Here is a 15,156-nt window from a genome sequence, read left to right as displayed (position 1 = left end):
CACAAGGCAGGAAAACCACCTCCACCTCTCGTTGGAAAAAGAGTCTGCTATACAATACACAAAAGGTTACTGTCGAAAAAATTTCACAATCAGCTGAGAACGTTACCTTCCTGGTAAAGCGATATCTCGGCAAAGAGGTGGAGATGACGTCTTGCTGATATACCGATGCTGATCAGATGAGTGGTGACAGCTGTCATAGGTGATGAGTGTCAGCTCTGGTGCCTGGAGCCCGCACTCCAGGCAGGGTGCCCTCTGGTGGTGGTGGGCCAGCAGTACCTCCTCTTCAGCGGCCCACACAACAGGACCCCCCCCTCAACGGGCACCTCCTGGTGCCCGACCAGGCTTGTCCGGGTGGCGGCGGTAGAAATCGGCCAGGAGGGCCGGGTCCAGGATGAAGCTCCTCTTCACCCAGGAGCGTTCTTCAGGTCCGTACCCCTCCCAGTCCACCAAATACTGGAAGCCCCGGCCCATCCTACGGACATCTAAGAGCCGGCGCACAGTCCAAGCCGGCTCGCCATCGATGATCCGGGCAGGAGGTGGTGCCGGACCCGGAGTACAGAGGGGTGAGGTGTGATGGGGCTTGATCCGGGACACGTGGAAAACGGGATGGATCCGCAGTGAGGCCGGAAGCTGAAGCCTCACTGCGGCTGGACTGAGTACCTTGATGATTTTAAACGGACCGATATATCGGTCCTGCAGCTTAGGGGAGTCCACTTGAAGGGGAATGTCCTTAGTAGACAACCACACTGCCTGCCCTGGCCGGTACGTAGGGGCCGGGGTCCGCCGACGGTCTGCATGGGCCTTCGTCCTCATCCGGGCCCTCAGCAAGGCAGAACGGGCGGCACGCCACACCCGACGGCACTTCCGTAGGTGGGCCTGGACCGAGGGCACACCGACCTCTCCCTCAACCACCGGAAACAGAGGAGGTTGGTACCCCAGACATACCTCGAAAGGGGAGAGGCCGGTGGCTGACGACACCTGGCTGTTATGGGCATACTCGATCCAGGCCAGATGGGTACTCCAGGCCGCTGGGTGCGCGGCTGTCACGCAACGCAGGGCCTGCTCCATCTCCTGATTGGCCCGTTCTGCTTGCCCGTTGGTCTGGGGATGATGCCCGGATGAGAGACTCACCGTGGCCCCCAGTTCCCGGCAGAAGCTCCTCCAGACGTGCGAGGAGAACTGGGGACCGCGATCGGAGACGATGTCTGTTGGGATCCCATGCAACCGGACGACGTGGTGGACCAGGAGGTCCGCTGTCTCCTGGGCCGTCGGGAGCTTCGGGAGGGCCACGAAGTGGGCCGCCTTGGAGAATCGGTCCACTATCGTGAGGATGGTGCTGTTGCCCTGGGACGGCGGGAGGCCCGTGACAAAATCCAGGCCGATGTGGGACCAGGGGCGATGGGGCACGGGCAGCGGCTGCAGCAATCCCGAAGCCCTGCGATGGTCAGCCTTGCCCCTGGTGCAGGTGGTGCAGGCCTGGATATAATCCCGGACGTCGGCCTCTAGGGACGCCCACCAGAAGCGCTGCCGGACAACTGCCACGGTTCTTCGCACCCCTGGATGACAGGAGAGCTTAGAGCCGTGACAGAAGTCCAGAACTGCAGCCCTAGCTTCTGGTGGGACGTAGAGTCTGTTCTTCGGCCCAGTTCCGGGGTCCGGGCTTCGTGCCAGGGCCTCCTGGACGGTTCTCTCTACGTCCCAGGTAAGGGTGGCCATGATAGTGGACTCCGGGATGATGGGTTCCGGTGGATCCGACAACTCCGTTTTGACTTCATCTTCATGTACCCGGGACAAGGCATCCGATCTCTGGTTTTTGGTCCCGGGACGGTAGGTGATCCGGAAGTCAAAACGGCCGAAGAACAGTGACCAGTGGGCTTGCCTGGGGTTCAGCCGCTTGGCGGTCCTGATATACTCCAGGTTCCGGTGGTCAGTGAAAACCGTGAATGGCACGGACGTTCCCTCCAACAGATGTCTCCACTCTTCAAGAGCCTCTTTCACCGCAAGGAGTTCTCGATTGCCGACGTCATAGTTCCGTTCGGCCGGGGTCAACCTGTGGGAAAAATAGGCACACGGGTGAAGGACCTTATCAGTCTTCCCGCTCTGGGAAAGCACAGCTCCTATCCCTGAGTCTGAGGCGTCCACTTCAACCACTAACTGGCGACTAGGATCGGGCTGCACCAGAACGGGTGCAGACAAGAAGCGCCGTTTCAACTCCTTGAACGTGGCATCGCAACGATCCGACCAGGTGAAGGGGACTTTTGGTGAGGTCAGGGCTGTCACTACCTGATTGTAGCCCTTAATGAACCTCCTGTAGAAATTTGCAAAGCCGAGGAACTGTTGCAGCTTCCTACGGCTAGTGGGTTGGGGCCAGTCTCTCACCGCCGCAACCTTGGCCGGATCAGGAGCGACGGAGTTGAGGGAGATGATAAACCCCAGGAAGGACAAAGATGTGTGGTGAAACTCACACTTCTCGCCCTTCACAAACAGCCGGTTCTCCAACAACCGCTGCAGGACCTGACGTACATGCCGGACATGAGTCTCAGGATCCGGAGAAAAGATGAGTATATCGTCTAGATATACGAAGACGAATCGTGCAGGAAATCCCGCAAGACATCATTAACTAAAGCTTGGAACGTCGCGGGGGCGTTTGTGAGGCCGAACGGCATGACCAGGTACTCAAAGTGACCTAAGGGGGTGTTAAATGCCGTCTTCCACTCGTCTCCCTTCTGGATCCAAACCAGGTGATACGCATTTCTAAGATCTGTGTGAATATTGGGCTCCATGCAGGGGCGTGAACACTGAATCCAACAGGGGCAACGGTATCGATTACGAACCGTGATTTCGTTCAGTCCCCTATAATCAATGCATGGACGAAGTCCGCCGTCTTTTTACCCACAAAAAAGAAACCTGCACCCATCGGGGAGGTGGAATTCCGGATCAACCCGGCGGCTAAAGAGTCCCGGATGTAGGTCTCCATTGATTCGCGCTCAGGTCGTGAGAGGTTGTACAGCCTGCTGGACGGGAACTCACCGCCTGGAACCAAATCAATGGCACAATCGTACGGACGGTGGGGGGGAAGGGTGAGCGCCAGATCCTTACTGAACACATCTACAAGGTCGTGGTACTCCACCGGCACCGTCCCTAGATTGGGCGGGACTCTGACCTCCTCCTTAGCCTGGGAACCGGGAGGAACCGAGGAACCTAAACATACCCGATGGCAGGTCTCGCTCCACTGAACCACTACCCCAGACGGCCAATCGATCCGGGGATTGTGTTTTAACATCCAGGGGAACCCTAAAATCACACGGGAGGTAGCAGGAGTCACAAAAAACTCGATCTCTTCCCGGTGATTTCCTGACACCACCAGAGTTACTGGTGGTGTCTTATGTGTGATTGGAGGGAGTAGGGAGCCATCTAGTGCCCGTACCTGCACAGGCGAGGTAAGCGCCACCAGAGGGAGCCCTATCTCCCTGGCCCATCTGCTGTCTAACAGATTCCCTTCAGAGCCCGTGTCCACCAGTGCTGGGGCCTTCAGGGTTAAATCCTCATAAAGGATTGTAACTGGGAGTCGTGTGGCAATGTGGGTGTGTCCCACGTGAATGTCTCGGCCCACCCCTAGCCCAGTTTCTAGGGGCGGGCGTTGGTGTTTAACCGCTCGGGGCAGTCTCTTACCTGATGCTCTATCGAGCCACAAACAAAACACGCTCCGCGGGCCAGCCTCCTCTGTCTATCTGGTGCCCTAAATGTGGCCCTGCTCGTGTCCATAGCTTCGTCAGCAGGGGGAGCTGTAACCACATGGAGCGTAGGGGCCGTGGAGCGTGGGGAGGGCGGAACGCGGTCGGAACCGGAAGGGAGAGGGACGGCGCGTGCCCGGCCACGCCCTTCGTCTCGTTCCCGACGGCATTCTTCTAACCGATTGTCTAATCGTATTACGAGATCAATAAGCCCATCTAAATCCCGCGGTTCGTCCTTAGCCACCAGGTGCTCCTTTAGAACCAATGACAGTCCGTTTACAAAGGCGGCGCGGAGGGCAGTGCTATCCAGCCGGACCTCGCAGCCGCGATGCGGAAGTCGACTGCATAGGCAGCTGCGCTCCGGCGCCCCTGTCTCATTGACAGCAGCACGGCTGAAGCGGTCTCTCCTCTATTTGGGTGATCGAACACTGTTCTGAACTCCCTCACAAACCCATCATATGCTGAAGGAGCCGTGAATTCTGCTCCCAGAGCGCTGTAGCCCAAGCGCGTGCCTCACCGCGAAGCAGGTTTATTACATAAGCTATCTTGCTGGCATGAGTCGCGTACATGACAGGACGTTGTGCGAAGACGAGCGAACACTGCATAAGGAAGTCCGCGCACGTCTCCACACAACATCCGTACGGCTCTGGAGGGCTTATGTATGCTTCCGGGGAAGGTGGGAGGGGTCGTTGAACGACCTGTGGAACGTCACTGTTACGCACAGGGTCGACAGGAGGGAGAGCCGCAGCGGCGCCCTGAGGGCGCGCTTCCACCTGCACGGCGAGAGCCTCCACCCTGCGGTTAAGGAGGACGTTCTGCTCGGTCATTAAATCCAACCAAGCCGTGAAAGCGGTGAGGATCCGCTGCAACTCACCGATCATTCCTCCTGCGGACGCCTGTGCGCCCTGTTCTTCCATTGGCCGTTCAACAGCCGGTTGACGCCCCTCGGGATCCATGACGATGGCCGAGATATCCTGTTGGGAAAGTGTAGGTACACAGACCCACAACAGGGGGCGCAAATGAACGGACAATGGAGGAAGTCAAATAACAACACTTTACTGTTGTGAAAGGGCACAACAAACACGACAGATTACAACAATAGACAAAAAGTCAAATCACAAAAGGTGTCGTGTGGGCAGGCTCGAAGATAGAAGACGTCTGTCCAAAGCAGAACCGGAACCACAGGATTTCCTCCGCCACCAGACCCCGGGAATACTGGAGCCGCCAAGTCCCGAACTCCCAGGTGGCCACTGCCTCCGCGTGTCGGACCTGGTACTGCTGGCGAGGAACAAAAAACAATTAAATGTGGGCGCGTATGCACCCAGCAATCCACAAGGCAGGAAAACCACCTCCACCTCTCGTTGGAAAAAGAGTCTGCTATACAATACACAAAAGGTTACTGTTGAAAAAATCTCACAATCAGCTGAGAATGTTACCTTCCTGGTAAAGCGATATCTCGGCAAAGAGGTGGAGATGACGTCTTGCTGATATACCGATGCTGATCAGATGAGTGGTGACAGCTGTCATAGGTGATGAGTGTCAGCTGTCACCCCGGCTGCTCCTGTGAGGCGGCAGCGCCCTCTGGTGCCTGGAGCCCGCACTCCAGGCAGGGTGCCCTCTGGTGGTGGTGGGCCAGCAGTACCTCCTCTTCAGCGGCCCACACAACAGTGAGATGATGTTGAGTAGATGGGTGACAGCTGTCAAGAGGTAATGAGCGACAGCTGTCACCCCCGGCTGTGTCCATGGCGGCAGCGCCCTCTTGTGCCTGAAGCCCGCACTTCAGGCAGGGCGCCCTCTGGTGGTGGGCCAGCAGTACCTCCTCTTCTGGCGGCCCACACAACAGCAGTCGCACAACAAACTTATTCCAGCATCTAAAACAGAGGCCTCCAGCTGCATGGGTGAAATGCTACACTTTACGAGGGGACAAGAGCGCAAACTCCCGCTAAAAACCAGCTCACTCTGGTGGAATAATTTACTCAAGTGTATTTTTTAAATCAAAAGAACAGTTGGAGCTTCAATTCCAGGAGTTAAGTAGGGGTTAGTTTTAAGTTTTTGATTAAATAAAAGCAAAAGTTGTTTTGAGTTATCTCTGTCATTTGTACTAAATGTTTTCTTTTAAAAAGTAGGGGGGAAAAAATCTGAGATTTTATTTTTAGGCCAAATCGCCCAGGCCTAGTGTTTCTGCAAATTTTCACAGTCACTTTGTCTTAAGTAAGAGAGCACTGAGACAGACGCTGTAAACTCAAACCATTCAAACCCTAGTCTTTACGTGATGTCAGAACCCTAATAATTTCCTTTTAGCTTACATAGGAGTGCCATAATAATAAATCTCTCATATTACACTAGTCATGTTGACCTGGCTTAGATGTGGAAAAACAGCTGAGAGACTTCATCCGCTATGTTAACATGTTGACTGACTGTAACATTTTCAGCCATTGTTCACCACTGTCTACCAATAAAGAACAAGGCTTAAGATGGTCTCCAATTGCAGATCTGTGACACACGTTTGGCTACATTTGTGGAGTAAAAACTCAAATCAGGGCTTGAAATGGGGCGTAATGTAAATGTGCTGATATGGAGTACTATTTAACAAAGGTCAGAACTTGTAAGCGATACAAGCATGGATTGAGTGTGGTGTGGAGTCGAGAGGATAAGAAGCTGGATCAGCACCTTATCTGTTACCCCGTCTCACTCCACTGTCTCCTACTGGACCGGTACCAAACCACACACACCATGCGTCTTACTTTATTTTTACAGATGGCTTTGTTATTATTGCAACACTGACTCTTGAAATAAATAATTTCTGGTTAAATGTGGATTTGACTGCTCAGTTATTTTAATGCTTGGCTACATTGTAATCTAAAATTAAAATACAGTGCAGCTTGTTATTTTTTTGAGTGAACAGTGGGCAATTACAATTAATGACCAGACCCAAAAGTAAAGTGTGTGTGTGTGTGTGCGCGCGCGCAGGGTAGTGCATTCAAAGTCTAACCATTTGCTGACCTCTTCAAATCTCCCTGAGAAATGTAATATACATCCATAACCCCATGAATGGCATGCTACACTCTTCAGCAAAAGACAGTTTTCAAATGTTAATGCATACATTTTAGTTTTGTGGAAAAGTCTTGTTATGTATAATGGTGGTTGTTAGCGCATAGATTATCCAATGTACCACTGTGCACATGCCCAGAATGGTAAATGGACGGCATTTATATAGCGCTTTTCCATCTGCATCAGACACTCAAAGTGCTTTACAAATAATGCCTCACATTCACCCCGATGTGAGGGTGCTGCCATACAACGTACACACTACACACCGGGACCTTAAGGATTAAGGACCTTGCCCAAGGGCCCTTAGTGATTTTCTGGTCAGGCTGGGATTTGAACTGAGGATCCTCTGGTCTCAAGCCCAATGCTTAACCACTGGACCATCACCTCCCATCAAAATCATTTGTAGTCTACACTATTATGCTATATAACAATATGACACACAATGTTAGACACCTATTGTAATAAATCAGGAGAGATGTCCTCATCTTTGGAATCAGAAAGGCAGTAAGGGCCAGAAATCAGCACTGAGAGAATGGCTTTACCCAGACAAAAGTGTGTGTGAGGCAAAGGCTGTCATTACAATTCGGAAAGCAGAACACATTGTTCAGGAGGAGTGATTTGAAAGTCAAATGCAGATTAGAACGCAGTGTGAAGTTTGTAACTACCTCTGCATTACATAGTTGAACTCTTTACAACTTATAAACGTTATTGTAAATCATATGAACCCAGTTACAGGCAATGCAGTAATGTTAATATTGATTATGCACAAAGATCATCAAACAAATCATTTGATTGGCTTCAGTAAAAGAGGGTGCCTGGCTGCATGTCCTTCCCACCCTGTGATGCAGGAGCTGCCTTGCGTGTCCATGGATGTAAATCTGACAGTAGAAGCCACACAAGTGGACACACTTGATTTTAATGAACATCAGTTTTGACAAACCCCATCAGTTGGAGTAACACCTGAGCAACTTTAGCACTGTAACGACACTGGTTAGCTTTAGTGATCTTGCAATTTATCATGTTTGCACTGTCCCCATTATAACAGACAAACAAGTAGTTCAGTGTGTCTCTGCATCATATTTTGGGTCATGATCATCACCCCTACGGATGTACAGTGTAGCTAAAGGGATGTGGCATTGTTAAACTGTTTAAATATTGTGGCAAAATCATTTGTGGTCCCAGCACTCAATTATGTTTACATTTTCATAGCTGGGATAAGCAGTGTCCACATTTGAAACACTGTTATGGCTAACCTTTACTGCTAAGTGGTACTAAGCGCTGCAAAGGAGCCGCCATGTCTTATTATAATGACCAAGCCGTACTCGTTCTTAGGCACTTGCCTTTCTTCTATATCTTTTTTTGTGGCAGATTTTTATATATTTAAATGGCATCATATTTGAAGTTTTAAATGTAACATATTTGAGTCAAATTGAAAAAGGACTTTGTCGTTGAAAAGTGGTACTTGGATATTTCCTGCACTGGGAACGATGTAGATGAATGTGGATAAGTTGGTTACTGAGAGAGTTAGTTCATTCCAACCAGTGTGTATAGACAATAATTTAAAAACAACAGATGCCAACAACTTGTAACTTGAACTTGACACACTAGATGAATCCCAAAGGCATCTTTGCTTTGTTACTTTGCTAAGTTTGTCTATGTAATATTCCATAAACAAGTCAAGCTGGGTTAGGTGGGCTGGAAACTTTAAAGTGTCTGTAGGTGTGCATGCGAGTGTGAATTTTTGTTTGTCTATATGTGGCCCTGCAACAGACTGGCATCCGGTCCAGTGAGTACCCTGCTTCATGCCCTATGACTGCTGGGATAGGCTCCAGTTTCACCCCCCACCCGTGACCCTTGTGGCAGATAGAGGGATGCTTTTGGGAGGAGGGGGTGGATTGGTTGTTGATGGTTCTATAGTGTGCTGGATTTGTTCTGGAATCCGTGTGAAATTGAAGACACCAAGTGCCTAACACTGACACCTGCTGGATGATTCAGGAATGTGCAGTCATATCAAATGAAGAATTTCATATTTAAAGGCTACAGGCATCACATGGTCTGTAGCCTTTAAATAGGAAATTCTTAATTCCTACATTGCTTGTTTCATGTGTTGAGTTATTAGATGAATTAATATGAGCCACTTTAAGATTGCTGATGATTGTGTATATATATATATATATATATATATATATATATATATATATATATATATATATATATATATATATATATAGCAATTGCTTTCAGTCAACAATACCTCTTCAAACAAGATGAACAACATCAAAACCTTTCCTTCTGTGTTCAGGAGAATCCTTATGTGATGCGGAAGGATAACTACCAGGATTTCCAGGGCAACAGTCAGTATGAGGGTTTCTGTGTTGACATGTTGAGGGAGCTGGAAGACATCTTGAAATTCTCCTTCAAGATCAAATTAGTGGATGACGGGCTGTACGGTGCTCCAGAGCCCAATGGTTCTTGGACTGGCATGGTGGGAGAGCTAATCAACAGGGTGAGTATTTCCCGAACTACTCTGTTCCCTGCCATCTACAGACACGAACTACACATCACACTCAGCCACATTTCCACAACATCTGTAAAAAAAACTGGGAGCACGCAGTGGAATAGAATAGAATAGTCTTTGTCATTGTATGGGGGAGTACAATGAAATTGGGGTGCTCCTGCAGAACTACTGTACACCACAAAAAGCAAGACATCTTATACTCCACAAAAATTTGTTTAAATGTTAAATATGGACTGTATACTAATATATATATATATATATACATATATATATAGCACAAGTGAGGTGAGGACAGACTTTCTCAGCCGCTGTCTGTGTCCTGCTTTGTGAAATGTGCCGGTCACTGTCCATGGTACTGAAACACAGCCAAAAAATAAAATAAAAAAATTCTCCCTCAGCTCCTCGTACAAATTGTTGTTCACCTCAAATCTTGCACCTGCATGAATGCACGGAGCGCATTTGAGTGTTTGTTCATAGTAGAGACAGGAGGAGTTGGCAGGAGAGCTGTTTTTACACATGTGAACACAAGAAAGCACAGAGAGGTGGTGACCAAGTGGTTGGTGCGCTTGGTTTCAGTGCAGAAGGTTCTGAGTTCAAACCCCACCCCTGCCACATTTCTCCATGTAATGTGGAGTTGTGTTAAGAAGGGCATCTGGCGTAAAACTTGTGCCAAAAATCAACATGCAAATCTGCCTTGGATCTGCTGTGGCAACCCTGAGTGAAAACCAAGGGAGCAGCCAAAGGGACTTACTTTTACACACGAAAGCATTCATTTTAATTTCATTTATTTTATTCATTTATTTTGACAATGCAGTCAACATAAGTCAAGCAGTATCTGCAACTGATGCGATGCACAAAGAGTTTATAGCTTCAGCTAATTCACAGCTCTTGTCCCTGGTTGGACCTTTCTACAAATTACATGATACATAATTCTACAGTTTACATAATTTATAATTCTACAATTTACATAATTCATAATTCTAAAATTTAAATAAATAATGTACATAATATTCACCATTTCATTCAATCATTAATCCACCTTCTCACATGTAAAATTCTCTTACCACACTTACCAAAATACCACACTTACCAACACACATCCATAATTTACAAAAACTAAAAACAGTTACTGTGGTTTAATACACTCACTCCTCCATTCAATCCTTCCTTGACTCACTCTTTCACTCACAGTGCTATTTGCACATGGGAGCAACACTGGCGACTTTTAAGCCAAAACCTGAGCCTGGGGGTGAACATCGTAAAATCAGATATGTTCTTGAGCTTGGGCGGCAATGACTTCCACACTTCCTACACTGTGGAATCTTACAATTATTGTTTATATGAGTAGAACCTCTGGTGACTCTACTTCTGCTTGGTCTCTGAACAAATGGACTGAGTGGCTCAGGTGCTTGATTATTAATACATTTAAACAACAGTTTGAGGAGGCACATACTACCAAAGCTTTCAAAGCTTAAAGCTTAAAGCTCAAAGCTGGAGATGGCCTGAACAGGTAGCACATGGGGCAGAAAGTATGACAGGGAAGTAGTGAAAATTTGGTATGCATGTGTGAGATATGATTGCTTGTAGTAAGAATAAATTGCACGTGAAACACATGATCATGTGTGTGTTAAGGAATCAGGAGGAACATGTTAAAGGCAAAGAATGGACTTAAAAACAGCACATTCTTTGTGTTCATCAAATTTTTCAGGACACAGTGCGTTCATTCTTCATGGTCTTCGTCTGAATGTGACAGGACTCCAGAAACCTGGTGTCTCCTGTCACTCCCTGTCCCCGCCCTGTGTGCTCGTGACACACACACTGTGGCTGAAACAGGCTAACGAGAGCCCCACTTTGCCTAATTACCATATGGTATAGTTGAGTTACCAGGCTGTGGTCCCATGCTTGGTCAGCCACACTGGTGTTCCCCCACCTACTTGACATGCTTCCTCCCCCTCCCTGCCCTCCCCACTGCCTGATCACTCGGCTCTAATTAGCAGCCCATGTTCATCAATTAGCTTGTAATGGAACGATTGGAGGGGAAACAGAGCAACCAGAGACCTGCAATGGTTCAAACAGGCGGAAAGACCAGCCACCCAGTTCTTACTAGCAATTAGCCTCAGTTGAGTAATCTGAGTGTGGGCACATCTGTGTGTTTTTCTACTGTTTTCAAGTCAAAAGGTTTCTTCTATTTTTATTTTTCTTCGGATCCAGGAAATGAACATTTTATACCACCATTTTTTTACTCTCGTGCTCTTGGTGTAACATCAAGTTTGGTTCTATTTTTGCACTTACTGTACCTGACCACTTATTGTTTGCGCCCCGACTCTCCACCACCTCTCCCTCCCTCCATCCCTCGCTTGTCTTTGTAAATTCCACAGAAAGCAGACCTGGCCGTGGCAGCCTTCACCATCACGTCAGAGCGAGAGAAAGTTATCGACTTCTCCAAGCCTTTCATGACCCTGGGGATCAGCATCTTGTACAGAGTTCACCTGGTGAGGCTGTTCTCGAGATCTGGACGTTCTCCCACTGCGTGATGCTCATATGGAGCTTCTGCTGGATTTCGCGTTATTTGTTTTTGCTGTTTTTAAGTCATCAGCTTCGCATTAGAAGATGTCAAACTAAACTAGATGAAGCTTAGAGAATCTCACATAATTTAAGGCAACTTAAAAGCTCAAATTGTGTTTGTGCAGTAATGCTGCAACCACTGTGTGTGTGTACTGACATTTATTGGTGCAGTCTCAGCTGTTCAATAAATCAGTGCTCTGTAACTAGGTAACAGTGGTGGCTTTACGTGGCTAATGACATTTGGGGTTTGGCCTAAGTGTGCTTCAGCACTGAGCATTGTGAAACTGAGTGTTTATGGATTGTGGCATTAGCATGTCAAAGCACTGCAGACTCTTATTACAGTGTAGTGAGTGACACTGCCCTCCTGTGGTGCAAAGAGACAGTTCACTCACTGCTGCAACATGGCACCTCCCTTAAATTACTGACTCTACCAGCCTGCGTGCCAATGTTGGCTTCTTTAGCTAAATCAGATTCTCTCTCTCTCTCTCTCTCTCTCTCTCTCTCTCTCTCTCTCTTTATTTATAATTTCATTTCCTTCTCTTTTCTTCCTCTGTCTCTTTGTAACAGGCGAGGAAGCCAGGTTACTTCTCCTTTCTAGATCCCTTCTCCCCAGCTGTCTGGCTCTTCATGCTGCTCGCCTACCTGGCTGTCAGCTGTGTGCTCTTCCTGGCTGCAAGGTCAACACCTTACATCTCACAATGCACTGACTGTCTGCAGCATGTGTACTGTGTTGTCATTCAGCTGGTTACGAGGTTTACCCTTTACGGTTTCCCATGGAGACATTGATCAGATTATGTTTATGGATGAAGTAAATGATGTGAAAATTTTTAAAATGCTTTACTACAGCCTGATCTACTGTTTGCTCCATTGTACTCATGCTTCCTCCACAGGCTGAGTCCCTACGAGTGGTATAATCCTAATCCATGTCTGCGAGAGCGCAGGGATATGTTGGAGAACCAGTACACCCTGGGAAACAGCCTGTGGTTCCCTGTGGGAGGCTTCATGCAGCAGGGATCAGAGATAATGCCCAGAGCACTGTCTACCAGATGTGTTAGCGGGGTGTGGTACGTGATACCATTGCTGAATTAGAATGTGTCTGTATGTGTCATTAACATTTGGGATTTTATCTTGACAATCTGCAGCGCACGGTCTAAAATATATACAGTAGCTCAAGTGCATTTGGGGAGTGTCAAACTCTACTTCGCTATTCACAGGGCATGTAATCTGAGTTCAAAATGCAATGCACAAGGGGGCTGTATTTAGTCTCTTAATTAGTCATGGTTGGATTGTCATCTGTCATCCCTGGGGGGTGCTGGAAACTGGCACATTGCTACTCAGACAGTACTCTCACATTAGATTGTCAGGAGTTAATGGATCTGTGCACAACACCTCAAATCATGCAAGTAGAGAGTAGCCACCAAAGCTTCCTGAGGTGAAGTTTTGCATTTTTCCTTTTGTGCTTACTTTTATTTCATTTAACTGTTGCTTTCAATTCCATTTTATTGATTGTATGCACTTTGGGAATCCACCTGTGTAAGGCATATCTGGTTGGTATAAATAACAGGAAAATGCTGGGCTTCAATTTACGAGGTCTGTTAGAAAACTATCCGACCTTTTTTATTTTATTTAAAAACTATATGGATTTGAATCATGTGCGCTTGCATCAGCCAAGCTTGAACCTTCATGCACATGAGTTTTTTCACGCCTGTCGGTTGCGTCATTCGCCTGTGGGCAGGCTTTGAGTGAGCACTGGTCCACCCTCCTCATCGGATTTTCATTGTCAGGGAAATGGCTGCGCGATTGGAGCAGCGCTGAATCAAATTTTTCCAGAAACTGTGAGAGACAGCCAGGTGGAAACCATTCGGAAGATTCAGACGGCTTTCGGTGAGGATACTCTAGGCGTCACACAAATTAAGGAGCATTACAACCGGATTAAAGACGGCCCACAGCAGCGGAGGGCGCGCCGTGCTCCGAGCGGCCATCGACAGGCTGAAACAACCAGATCATTTCCAAAGCGAACGCTGTGTTGATCTGGGACGTCGTCTGACTACCAGAGAAATTACAGAAGAGGTGGACATCAGCACTTTTGCGGCACATTCCACTGTTACAGGAGATTTTGTAATGAAAGACGTGCGGAGGAATTTGCGCGTCGGGACGGAGCCGCAATGGCGCACAACAAAAAGCATGTCCGTGTTGGAAACCATTCGGAAGATTCAGATGGCTTTCGGTGGCTTTTCAGTCGAGTGAGTATCTGAGAAATTGTGTAACAGCTGGGCATGTCACAACTTGTCCTGTGAGACTTCCAACATGGACGTATGCGCACGAAGGTTCAAGCTTGGCTGATGCAAGCGCTCATGATTCAAATCCATATAGTTTTTTAAAAAAATAAAAAGGTCGGATAGTTTTCTAACAGACCTCGTAGACCATGTTTTTGGTGGTTTATCAGGGGTCGAAATACATTTTTTTAACCTACTTGCACTGGTGCTAGTAACAAAAAATTACTTGCACCAAAAAAAAGTTACTTGCACAACCAAAAATCACTTTAGTCACTTTCACACCGGGCCCACTTCAAGTTGCTTCTTCCTGTGGCGTCATGATGATGCAGGAATGTCTGCATCAGGTGCAAGCAGCAGGGGGCAGAGAGGAGGTGAGGACACAGCCTGCAGGTTCACTGCACAGAGAAGTCACAGTGCACAGTTTGGCTGCAGACAGACTGTGCACTCTGATTTCACTTCGAGTGTATATTTGTTCTTGTGCTGAGCTGCAGGTCTGTGCTCTGAATTCTGTTATAGTTTATCTTTCCTCCTGTGACCGCGAGATGCGCATGCACACGAACAAACCATCCGTGAGTAAATGTGGAGATGTCTGGAGTTATACTTCATGTGGACATGTCCTGTCTCTGGCAATCAGTCTGTGAGCAGGACTTATGTCCTTTTTTTAACACAGTGATGAGTTTGAGCAGAGAGCAAGGAACTAACAGCCTGCAGCCAGACAGTTTTTTTTTTCACGTGCGCGCGCAAATGAATCGTCACAGCAACTCACTCCATGTGTGAGAGTCGTAAAACCCAGGGAAGATGAAGACAACACACTGGAAATTGTTTTTTTCCTTATTTATTCCTTTATTGGTTCATTCTACTGGTACTTATAGTTGATAAAACTTGGATAAAGTTACTTGCACCTGTGCTAGTGAAGTATAAAATTACGTGAACCGCTCGAATAATACGTGCACAAACTAGCACATGCACGTACTATTTCGAGCCCTATTTATGGAGCAATTGCTGTCTGCTG

General features: G+C 47.8%; 1 protein-coding gene across 4 annotated transcripts in view; it reads left to right on the top strand.

Annotated features, from left to right (window-relative positions):
- Positions 1 to 15,156, top strand: part of grik5 (glutamate receptor, ionotropic, kainate 5) — a 352,876-nt gene that overhangs the window by 305,834 nt on the left and 31,886 nt on the right. For all 4 annotated transcript variants that reach the window (XM_034174412.1, XM_034174411.1, XM_034174414.1 and 1 more), the window contains exons 12-15: positions 9,088 to 9,291; positions 11,682 to 11,795; positions 12,436 to 12,545; positions 12,759 to 12,932. In XM_034174412.1, the coding sequence (XP_034030303.1) occupies positions 9,088 to 9,291; positions 11,682 to 11,795; positions 12,436 to 12,545; positions 12,759 to 12,932 (602 nt within the window). The remainder of the gene's footprint in view (positions 1 to 9,087; positions 9,292 to 11,681; positions 11,796 to 12,435; positions 12,546 to 12,758; positions 12,933 to 15,156) is intronic.

Source organism: Thalassophryne amazonica, chromosome 7 (assembly GCF_902500255.1).
Source record: "Thalassophryne amazonica chromosome 7, fThaAma1.1, whole genome shotgun sequence".
Classification (NCBI taxonomy): domain Eukaryota; kingdom Metazoa; phylum Chordata; class Actinopteri; order Batrachoidiformes; family Batrachoididae; genus Thalassophryne; species Thalassophryne amazonica.
Note: the sequence above shows the minus strand (reverse complement) of the source record. Positions and strands in the feature narration are given on the sequence as shown.